The 12,650-nt window shown below is 35.7% G+C and overlaps 1 protein-coding gene across 1 annotated transcript in view; it reads left to right on the top strand.

Annotated features, from left to right (window-relative positions):
- The window catches only part of LOC118980457 (probable G-protein coupled receptor 158), a 165,148-nt gene that overhangs the window by 140,673 nt on the left and 11,825 nt on the right, over positions 1 to 12,650 (top strand). The window contains exon 5 of the mRNA XM_037037069.1: positions 7,247 to 7,485. Coding sequence (XP_036892964.1) covers positions 7,247 to 7,485 — 239 coding nt within the window. The remainder of the gene's footprint in view (positions 1 to 7,246; positions 7,486 to 12,650) is intronic.

The following is a 12,650-nucleotide window of genomic DNA, read 5'->3' as shown; positions in this document are numbered from 1 at the left end:
CAAAATTAATATATAAAATATGTTTAGTTTTTGTACACCAATAACAAACTGTCAGAAAGAGAAATTAAGAAGATAATCCATTTACAATTACATTTTTAAAAAACCTAGAAATAAATTTAACAAAGAAGCTCCACTGAAAATTCTAAGGCACCGATGAAAGAAATTTAAGACCAAGACAGATGGAAAGATACTCTGTCTCATGGATTCAAAGAATTAAATTGCTAAAATATCCATATCTCCTAAAGTAATGTACAGATTCAGTGCAATTTATATTGAAATTTTAATGGCGTTTTTCACAGAAGTACAAAAACCTTAGTATTTGTATAGAACCAGAAAAAAAAACCTAAATAGACAGAGCAATCTTAAGGGGAAAAAAAGATCTAAGCATCCCACTCTCTGATTTCAAACTGTATTACAAAACTATTTAATCAAAATAGTTTGGCGTTGGCATAAAAAGACACAGAGAGAACAGAATGGGATATCCAGATATAAGCCTATGTACTTACAGTCATCCACTGTGAAAAAGGATACAAGAATATAGATGGGAAAAAGATAGTCTCTTTAATAAATGGAGTTGAGAAACCAAACAGCCACAAGCAAAAGAATGAAACCGGACCACTATCTTAACCAATAAACAAAAATTAACTCATAATGGAGTAAAGACTTGAAACTATAAAAATTTAGAAGGAAATGTAGGCTGTAATTTCCTTAATATTAGTCTTGGCAATGATTCTTTGGATCTGACTCCAAAAACAAAGGCAACAAAAGCAAAAACAAACAAGTGAAACGACATCAAACTAAAAAGATTCTACACAACAAAGCAAGCCATCAACAAAGTTAAAAGGTGGGAGGTGAAACCGGAGCAGGCACAGTTTCCTGAGTGTAGTGTGTAGAGCAAGAACAGAAGATAGCTGCATTGAGGAGGTCGCTGGGGAGCACTGCCATTTAAGGGGAAGACTGAAGAAGAGGAATGTATGATAGAGAAGAGTAGGAAGTGTTGCATTCAAAACCGTGAGAACAAATGTCGGAGACTTTCGGGGTTCCAAAGATGTTACTTTATTGGCCAAGTTTAACCTGCGCAGGGGCGAACTCTCCAAAGTGTCCGGAGACACGGTGCCCGCAAGGGCTGCAAATGAGAGTCACGCCAAACGCTTACAGGCTTAGGGTTTTATAGAGGCGCGTAAGCAAGCTGGATACAGAAGCAGATGTGGCGGTTAGCGGTTGGCTCAGGGGCACAATAGGGTTACTTATTATTGGTGAGTTAACTCATGCACTGGCTCGTGCTCCTTTACTTGATTGGTCAGTTGAGCTCATGCTCAGGGGTAAAATTTTTCCCCCTAGTGACTGTCTATATGGCTATATGCCTGACTGACCGTTGCTCTGGCACGCCCTGTTCTTCGGGTGTGTCCCAGAGCCTCTTTGCATTAGTTAGCAAAACAACTTTTGCTTCCTTACAGCTATGTTCTGGCTAGTTCCCCTTTGCCCTCAACAGGAAGAAAATCAAAACAATATGATAAAATGAAACACATGGCTGAAGCCATGCCAAAAGCTGGAGGGTGATCAAATACAATAAAGAGTACCAATATCAATTAGATACTGTATTTGCAGAAGGTAATTGATAACCTAAGTACAGATTCTTACAGTGGAGTTTTATGAGCTCAAATCAGATGTGTAGAAAGTGAAAACATAAAGACAGACAATATAGTGACAACCACTTCCTCAGCTGCCTCATTTTTAAAAATAATTCCAACATCATTTCTATAAATTTATCTACTACTAATAATGAGAATTGACTATATACTTTAAATACATTTGTAGATAAAGTTCTGAGAATTTCCTGTCATCTTCTTGTATATGTTAGTTATCCTTCAGAAATAGTAAGAACTTCTTAACAGATGGTAGCATAAAAATCTATGAAAAAAGCAATAGAAAAAATAATTTGTATAAGTTTAATAATTATATTTTTATACAGCTGTATTTCATATCAAGACATGCCTAAAGATTTCATTTTTAGAATTTGGTTTCTAGGGACTGAGCCCATATAAATTAACAAGAGGTCATTTTTTAAAGATATGACAAATTTTTCTCATTTTATTTTAAGACAACGCTACAGAATGCATCTTATTCCATTTTACAAAAGCCAATATCCTAAAATACTTAGATGAAAGTGCAGAATTGTGTTATTGTGTTTCCTAGTTTTTGAAAACTAATAAAAACAATATTACAAGAGCTCATGAGGATTTTGCTTTGCTTTTTCCTCTCTGGAAATGAGCTTATGGGGACTATGACAAACTTGAAATCTCAGACTTTACAATAATTATCCAAAGGGTCATCTGGAGGGCATAAAAAAGTCTGATAATTTGAAAGTGGAATTTCTTTATTGAAAGTCATCAAACTGGGATTATATGGATTTCCTCTGCAAAAGATAAACTCATCAGGTTAAGAAATAAAGTATTTTAAAGAAATATTTTAAAGTTATTTTTAAAATCCACTATTAGTTGTCTTTCAGGTTTAGAGTTTCAATGCAGGTAGTGAAAATCTTCAAGTATCAGAACAATAAATGATTTCCACATCTTGGCCGTGCAAGGAAATCTGAAGCAGTGAGTGGTTCTCAGCCTGATGAAAAACCCTCATAGTAACTTGAAACATCCCTAGGAGCTCTTGTGGGTTGAGAAGAAAACTTCTTTTCTTGTCAGACAGTTCCAACCACTATCCCTCAATGACAACTTAAAATTCTTTGCTTTTTACTTTGTTATGTGATTTCCCTTCAACTAAAACATCTCCCTGTATCTTGTTCACTTTCCTCTGGTTTTATTTATTGGTATTCATCAAGGCCCAGATAAATAACAACTATTCTGTTAGTTTAGTAGGCTTACTACTTATATACAACATATAATATATGCTGTTTTATATGGTAGGTGTTTGCACACTTTTTTAAAATATATTTTATTGATTATACCATTACAGTTGTTCCATTCCCTCTCTTCATTCCCCTCCACCCGCACACTCCCTCCCCCACTATTCTCCCCCCCCTTAGTTTATAACCACGTGTCCCAATTTCTTTAGATTCTATATTTCCCCCACTATTCTCGCCCTCCCCCCTATCTATTTTCTATCTACCATCTATGCTATTTTCTGTGCCTTCTCCCCCCTTCTCCTCCTCCCACTCCCCTGTTGCTAACCCTCCATGTGTTCTTCATTTCTATGGTTCCACTCCTGTTCTAGCTGTCCTCTTGGTTTGCTTTTGTTTTAGGTGGTTGTTAATAACTGTGTGTTTGCTGTCCTTTCACTGTTAATATTTTTCATCTTCTTTTTCTTATACAAGTCCCTTTAGCATTTCATATAATAAGGGCTTGGTGAAGATGAACTCCTTGAACTTGACCTTATCTGAGAAGCACTTTATCTGTCCTTCCATTCAAAATGAAAGTTTTGCTGGATAAAGCAATCTTGGCTGTAGGTCTTTGGATTTCATGACTTGGAATACTTCTTTCCAGCCCCTTCTTGCCTGTAAGGTCTCTTTTGAGAAATCCGCTGACAGTCTGATGGGTACTCCTTTGTAGGTGACTGTCCCCTTATCTCTTGCTGCTTCTAGGATTCTCTCCTTCATTTTAGTCTTGGCTAATGTAATTATGATGTGCCTTGGTGTGTTCCTTCTTGGGTCCAACTTCTTTGGGACTCTCTGAGCTTACTGGATTTCCTGGAAGTCTATTTCCTTTGCCAGACTGAGGAAGTTCTCCTTTATTATTTGTTCAAATAAGTGTTCCATTCGTGGCTGTTTCTTTCCCCCTTCCGGTACCCCTATAATCCGGATGTTGGAACGTTTAAAGATGTCCTGGAGGTTCCTAAGCCTCTCCTCATTTTTTTGAATTCTCATTTCTTCATTCCTTTCTGGTGGGATGTTTTGTTCTTCCTTCTGGTCCATTCCATTGATTTGAGTCCCAGTTTCCTTTCCATTGCTATTGGTTTCCTGGACATTTCCCTTCATTTCAATTAGTTTAGCCTTCATATGTTCCTCTAATTTGTGACTGTAATCTACCAGTTCTGTGAGCATCCTGATAAATAGTGTCTTAAATTGTGCTTCTGAGAGGCTGGCAATTTCTCGGTCGCTTAGAGTTATTGGCTCTGGGACTTTGAGTTCTTCTTGTACCATCTTTTGGGCTGTTCATGCCTGTTAAGTAGCAGGATTGGAGCCCTAGGTTTTCACCAGAGCAGGGCAACTCAGTCGCAGTGCTAGTGCTAGCCTGACGTTGTATGTGGGGGCGGGGTCAAAGGGGGACAATGGCTTCCCTCTGCCGCCTGCTGCTGCGACCCCCACTGGCACCGCAGCCACCACCATCACCAGGCCCACGCGTTTCGTTCCACTGCACGCGAGTGTGCCACCGCTGTCAGCCCTCCTCCACCACTGGGTTCACCCCCTGAGGCCTGCGTGGTCCGTCTCACTGTGGGTGAATGTACGACCACGGTCAGTCTGCCTCACACCCCGACTGGTTCCGGGCTGTCTGCGGGCCTAGGTCGGGGGATCTGTCCTGCCCGACCCAGCTCCGCTGCTGGTTCCGCCTCGCCTCTCTTACCATAACAAATTTTTACCATAACCGTTCAACCATCCCCGTTGAACGGTTCGTAGTTGTCGGACTTTCGTATAATTCCATTTTCTGGTCTTTGGGTGTGTCCTAGTCCTCCAAAACTTTTGTTGTATTCAAACTTGGTTGTGGGAGAAGGCACAGTGTTTCCACCTATGCCTCCATCTTGGCGGAAGTCAGGTGTTTGCACACTTATTTCTAGTTTAATTGTAAGCTCTAGAAGACAAAAACACTAACTTATGCTCCTGTGTTGTCCAGCATGATACCTAGCATATGGTTGTCACTGTATAAATGTTTGTTCATTCCAATTATGCTTTTCATATTCAAAATGAGTGAAGCTAGGATGTGAAAAAATTCTCTCTTTTATTCTCCCACCAAAATATTGAAGACCAAACAAATGGGTCAGATTCCCTCTTTTGAGGTTCTGGTCATCCAACATTCAGAGTTCATCTAGGTTCAACCAGAAACAATTATGTGCACATAGTGGCTGAAAGCTTATCCTACAAAAAATAAGACTGGCACTGGCAAAATATTAATTGTCCAAGAAATTTCTTTCATTTCTGAGTTCTTTGAATTTTTTGATTTGCTGATAATAGAAGCCTTTTTATGGGGTTAGTACTTGGTCAATTAGCTGATAATATTTAAAGCAGAAGGAAAGTACAGGAGTATATAGGCACTGCAATTTAAAACATACAAACAATAATTCACCAATATTTTTTGAAATGAGGCCTCTTCTTTGACTATGAATCTGATGTTTGTATCCTATTGTTCCTTTCTAGCACAAATCACCCCAGTAGCATTATTTACTGTTCACAATGCTTGTTCTTTAAATAGCAGTGAAACTCTAAAGAGTTTTTTTTAAGTCTGTCTAGTTTTTAAGTTTATTGACCACCCCAATATATTACAATTTACTCACTTTTCCCTCAGTTAACAGCTTGTTTCAGTCACTTACCATTATGGAGTCTTATCAAAGTAATCAATATAGACTTTATACAAATAAATATCCTTTTGTCCTGATAATCATTTTATTTATGACTTAGTTTCATTATATAAAATGATAGCAATGGGCATAATTTGGGGGTGAATACAACTGCTTCTTAGGAAGTAGCAATTGCACTGGTTGGAGCAGAGGTGTTTGAAGCACACTAGCGAGAGAGGCGGCACCTTCACTGCTAGTGCTAGCCTGGCAGTGCTCACTGCGTCCGCACGGGGAGTGAAGAGTAACTGTTAATCTCATGAGCTAGTTCAGTGGTGAGTAAAGAGGTCTTCCGTTGCACTCTTATTTGATACTAATGTCTTTCTGACATTGTTACACAGAAAAATTGAGGATGTTAAAATTAAATAATATCATCCTGTGTGTTAGCTGAAGGAAAATTGAGTTAAAGATATGAGATGAGGGATAAATAAAAATCTGCAAGAAAATAATTTTCTTTACTGGATGTGTTGTGTTAATTCAATGAGAGTTATCCAAGGTCTACATATAGAGAAACATAACATAATACATCTGGACTATTTCAGATGTATTTGTTTCATTTCTTGATTTATAATTATTTTTATGAAGAATTATGATGAATACTTCATAAAATGTTAAAAGAATGAGATGGAGAAGGGAATAGAAGAGTTAGGGAATGAATTCCCTAAAATTTTTGCTTTGTGGAAATTGATGAAAAATACCCTCATAGTGTTATAAGTCATTCATGGTTATTTATTCAAGTAACAATTTTGTAATACAAAATATGAGAATGAAAGTAGGAGTTAAAATCAGCTAAGAATATTCTGAAGGTGCAATTAAGGAAAGTGTGGGTGGATGGATCTCTATAGTAAGGTTAAATTTCACCGTATCATAGTCTTTAGAGACAGAACAGTTCTTAGATATTATTTAATTCATCTCAACCCTGATATTCAAGTCATCTATATAAGAAAATAACCAAAAATATTCAAAATTACTACATTTCTTATACGCCATCCCAACCCTCTTTCCTAATGCAATGCTCATATTCAATTACCCTAGTTTTTAAATGTCCCACTTATTTCATTTTTATTTTGGTACCATAATCAAATGACTATTGAGGGGGTCATATTAAATGGTTTTCAGAAAATACCATTTATAACATTTTACTGTAAAGGAATTAACTGATTCAAGCAAGTTCTTGACCATGTAATATTATAAAATACAACTACTCACTTTCAGGACTATTTTTTTTTGATCCTTCAGAAAGCCCGGTTGAGTAATGCTGCCGCCTATGGATCTTTCTATGGTCCTGAGAAATTTTCTTGAACTATTAACACATATTCAAAGGATTTCCTTCTATATAAATCTATTTAACCACTCATGTGTAATGTAGGATATTTGTTCTGCTATTGGAAGATAAAGCATAATGAAGCTAAATGAAAATAAAAGCAATACTGTTTCTGGTTTTCTTCATGTTAAAACCCTGCACATGGAAAAAGCCAAAGGGGGTGGGTTCAAGGGTAGGAGGTGGGGATGGGTGGGCTGGGGGGACATGGTAGGGTGAAAATAGAGACAAATGTACTTGAACAACAATTTAAAAAACTCTGCGTAAGTAGATGTTGATGGGTTTAAGCTTCACCTAGAAAAATGAAATATTTTAGAATTTTATTGATTTTTAGATTTCCCTTAATGTTTTGATGTTTTGCTTTTCCAGGGTTTTGAAAGTGTTTCTTTCACGAACAGCCCAAAGGATTCCATACATGACTGGTGGACGGGTTATGAGGATGCTGGCAGTAATACTCCTGGTAGTATTCTGGTTTCTTGTTGGCTGGACTTCGTCTGTTTGCCAGAATTTGGAGAGGCAGATTTCTCTTATTGGCCAAGGGCAAACATCTGATCACCTCATCTTCAACATGTGCCTCATTGAACGCTGGGATTACATGACAGCAGTTGGTATGTGATCACTTGTTTCTGTGTGATTATTTGTCCTTTTTCTAGTTGCATTAAAATAGGCTTTTTAAGAAAACTCATCAAATCCTTTTACAAAGCCTACAGGAATATTACCTAATATGGTTTTGGTAAAACAGTATTATGAAAAGGACAGTAATTATATGTGGAATAAAAACTTTTTCTGAAAGTTTCCATTCCTTTTCAAAGGTATTTAGCTTTGTTGTAAAAATGTAGTCAAATCAGGAAGTACACATGCAGTTAATAAAGGCAACTTCTTTGTGTAAAAGTAAGTCTTTGTGTGAAAGCAGAAAGACTTTCTGCTTTCCATCTTATCAATGTGTTTCCTTTTGATTAATAGTAGTAATTCTCTTGAGTTATTTCTTTAGCTGGGAGAAAAAAGGGAACATGGTGGTATTTTTTATGTAGTTTGGGTCCTGTGACATATCTGACCTGTATTAAGGGTACTCTTTGTGTAGACATTTTCTCTGCAAAAACTCTAAGTAATCTATCTTCCTCTGAAGATAAATTATTAGGAATTATCTGGAGGTGCAGTAGTACACACACATACAAAAGCCAGGCTACTTGGAGGTGGTAAGACTTATGTGACTGAGAGCTAGAGAACTTGGACAAACCACATAATGGCTCAGGCCAAAAACATAGATTATTTTTCTGATACATCAGTTTTTTGAAAAATGAAGAAGAAAAACCCATAGGAATTTTTGTGTGCTGATTGTAGGCTGTTTTAAGCTAAGCTTCTAAAGATACAAAAAAAAAGAATGTAAACAAACCTTTATCATTTTGTTGTCATTCCCTTTAGTAAGTCATAGGACAAATCTTAATTTTATTTGGCATATGTCAAAAATAAACACATATGTCTAATTTCTATTTTCTGTTTCCCTCATATTTGGCAATTGTTGATCGAATATTCATGTTTAATATTTCACTAGAAGCTAATAAAATGTGTATTTAGTTTATAATTTAACCAGAATAATATTTTTCTCGGCATGATAGTTTAGGAATATTATAGGCCTGATATCTATAAAAATAAAACAATATAGGGAATAGTAATAATGACACTATATGAAGCCAATCATCAAAGAGGGTATCAATAGATCCATATCAGTAAATACCAATATATATAGCAGAAGACAAAGCACAGAACTAAGGTAAGAAGCAAGTCTTATTTTGGCTTTAGTCTAGATATTAAAATTAAACAAACTAGATAGATATAAAATTTCTACTCAATAGAAACCTCTAACATTATTTGACATTCTTCAACCCAAATTAGCTAAACTAGGAAAAAATTATTTCCCTGTGTTACTATGAAGAAAATCCCACTATATTTATTTTCTGTTTTACAAAGAATGTAATAATGAAAATACATGATGAGGTATCATTGAGTAGGGAATAAACAAGTAGGAAGCATGGCCTTATTCACCTAGCATTTTTTGCATTTTGAACACATTGATTCTGAGATGTATACAAGGCCTTAAAAAATTTATTTTATATTCTGTAAAAGATCATGTCTGTGATTTCTATGTAGAAATAAATAGAAGTATATAACTTATAGCAACATACAGTAAATTTTATATAAAATTTCTTTATATAATGTGAGAATGCATGCAATAGGCAAAATCTAGTGAGAGCCTATAGTATCTTTAGTACTGTGCTGAACACTTTGCAGGAAATGTAAAATGTATTAAAGCCTTATTTCTATTGATTAGCTTACTACTGATTTATGTAGATAAATGAGAACCATTAAAAATTATTAAAAAACAAAACTGTGTGATAAAGACTCTTGGGACAATAGTATTTCAATAAAGGAAACCAGCAGTTTGAACCAGAAACCAGGAATCTTTATAAAAGAGAAGTTCTTTGAGCCATGAGTGATATTTAGATCTGTGAATTTCAACCTTTTTTATCTCATGGCACACATAAACTAACCACTAAAATTCTGCAGCACACCAAAATATATATTATATATTTAGCCTGTGTGACAAAAAATCTGTTTAATTTTGATTCACTCACACCAGAGAGCTATTGTTGTGTTGGCCGTTGTCATTTTTTATTTGACAATCTAAAGAAAAAGAGTTCAGTGCCCATGACTAAATAGTTAAATGTTGCATGATTTACTTATTTATTTATGTGACATTGATAATAGGATTATGTCAGTTTCAATGTATATTTCTGTGATACATGGTCTGCATATTGTATTCTGTGTCTGACACCCAAAGTCAGATCATTTTCTGTCACCATATGTTTGGCCCCCTTTACACTTTACTAACCCCACTCCCTTCTCTCTGGTAACCACCATACTGTTGCCTGTGTCCATGAGTTTCAATTTTATAATTCACATGTAAGTGCAATAATATGGTTCTTAGCTTTTTCTAACTGACTTATTTTTTCTAACGGACTTATTTTGCTTAGCATAATATTCTCAATGTTTATCCATGTCATAAAGCAGAATTTCATCTTTCCTTAGAGCTGAGTAATATTCCATTGTATAAATGTACCACATCTTCTTTATCCAATCATCTATCAAAGGATACTTTGTCTTCATGTCTTTGCCACTATGAATAATGCTGCAATGAAGACAGGGGTGCATATATCTTTGTGAATAAATGTTTTTAAGTTTTGCACATAGATACCCAGAAGAGGGATTACTGGGTCATATGGTAGTTCTATTCTTAATTTTTTCAGAAACTGCCATACTGCTTTCCCTAGTGGCTGTGACAGTTTACACGGCCACCAACAGTGACTGTCCCCTTTCCTTCACAACTGCTCCAACACTTGTTATCACTTGTCTTATGAAAACAGCCATTCTAACAGGTGTGAGATGGTATCTCCTTATAGTTTTCATTTGCATTTCCCTAATAGTTAGTGAAGTTGAACATCTTTTCATATACCTGTTGGCCCTTTGCATGTCTTCTTGGGAGAGATGCCTGTTCAGGTCCTCTGCCCATTTTTTAATTGGAGTGTTAGTTTGGTATTGAATCATACGAGTTTTTCACATATTTTGGATACTAACAACTTGTTGGAGCTGCTGTTTTCAAATACCATCTCCCATTCAGTTGGTTGCCTTTTTGTTTTGTTTTTTTTTGTAAGTTTCTTCTGCTGTGCAGAAGCTTTTAGTTTGATATAGGCCCATTCATTTATCATTAAAACACTCAGTAAAATAGGTAGAGAAGGAAAGTTCCTCAACATAATAAAGGCCATATATGACCTTTATCGTACTCAGTGGTGAAGTACTGAAGCACTTCCTCTAAAACTAGGAGCAAGACAAGGATGCCCGCTCTCACCAATCTTATCCAACATAGCTCTCAAAGTCCTTGTCAGAGCAAGTAGATGAGAGAAATAAATAAAAGGCATTCAAACTGGGAAGGAAGAAATAAAAGTGTCATTTTTGCAGATGACATAATTCTGTATATAGAAAGCCCTGGAGACACTACCAATAAAAGTACTAGAAACAATAAAGAAATACAGTAAAGTTGCAGCATACAAATATCTACTACTTTCCTATATACTAACAATGAAACTTCAGAAAAAGAAATGAAAAAAATTCTTTTCCAATTGCAATCAAAAGAATAAAATACCTCATAGTAAAGTTAGCAAAGGATATAAAGGACCTATATAGTGAAAACGACAAAGCATTATTAAAAGAGATTGAAAAAGACACAATAAAATGTAAAGATATTCTATGTTCATGGATTGGAAAAATCAACATAGTTAAAATGGCCATATTACCCAAAGCAACATACAGATTTAATGCTATCCCCATCAAAATCCCAATGTCATTTTTTAAAGAAATAAAACAAAAAAAAATAAAATTTATACGGAACCACAAAAGACCCAGAATAGCAAAAGCAATCCTGAGAATAAAGAATGAAGCTGGAGGTATCACACTACCTGACTTCAAACTGTACTACAGAGCTACAATCATCAAAACAGCATGTTGTTGGCAGAAAAACAGACACACTGACCAAGAGAACAGAACTGAGAGCCCAGAAATAGAACCATATGTATATGGGCAAATAATTTTGACAAAGGAGCCAAAAACACATAATGGAGAAAAGAAAGCCTCTTCAATAAATGGTTTTAGGAAAATTGGAAAGCTACATGCAAAAGAATGAAATTTGATTATAGTTTGTCCCAATGTACAAAAAAATAATTCAAAATGGATCAAAGACTTAAATATAAGATCTGAAATAATAAATTATATAGAAGAAAATATAGGTACTAAACTTACAGATCTTGGCTGTAGAGAATATTTTATGAATTTGACCCAAAGGCAAGGGAAGTAAAGGCATATTTTCAAAATTATTGCAGCGCACAAGTTGAATATGGTTGATTTGAATTATTGCAAAGAGGTGTAGAGAACATTCCCTTTGACAGGTATAGTGGTGGAGGTGAGTGGCAATTTTAGGAACCATAAAGGAAACACATAACTGGAAAAGAGGATTGTGTTGAAATACATTGTGAATCATGGTGAATGCTCGTTTGTTTGAGTCTTAAATTCTGTTATAGGAATTCAGAAAATGAGGAAAGTGATGTGATGAATCAGGAAGTTCAATCTAGATTGCTTTTAGAATACATATATATGTATAGTGAATATATTATGCTATTATTAAGTGAAATGTACCAAATTTAGGGACTTGGGGTTTGGATTCATTAGAATGGAGAAAGGTGTAGAGCAATGGTCTCCAAGTGTGGTTTCAGAACCAGCAGCAGCAGGTTCATCACTGGGAATTTGCTAGAAATGCACATTCTTGGGCCAGTTTCCAGACTTTCTCAATCGGACATCCCAGGGGAGTTGCTCCCAGCAATCTCTGTATAACAGGCCTTCCAGATGATTCTGATGTTACTCTAAAGTATAGAACTACTGACTCAGAAGAAGTGATCAAATGAACTTAATAGGATATGATGATCACTTATTTCAGCTGTGCTCTGTGCCTTCATAATAGTTTTTCTGTTTCCCTGATCAACCACTAGAACAGCTTCAAAATGGTTATTTCAAGTCTTGTCTAGAATCTTGTCTTCATACCTCCAAACTACCCATGTTTCTCTTTTCACTTAGAGAATCTCTCCTTGAATAATTAAGTGGGAGCCATCAAAGAGGAGGGTCTTCCAATTCTTGCCTGCATATCTGTAAATCTCCCTATATTCCTACC

This window comes from Sturnira hondurensis, unplaced genomic scaffold (assembly GCF_014824575.4).
Source record: "Sturnira hondurensis isolate 20B ecotype Veracruz unplaced genomic scaffold, ASM1482457v3 Scaffold0022910, whole genome shotgun sequence".
NCBI lineage: Eukaryota > Metazoa > Chordata > Mammalia > Chiroptera > Phyllostomidae > Sturnira > Sturnira hondurensis.
This window is presented reverse-complemented; position numbering and strand designations above follow the sequence as displayed.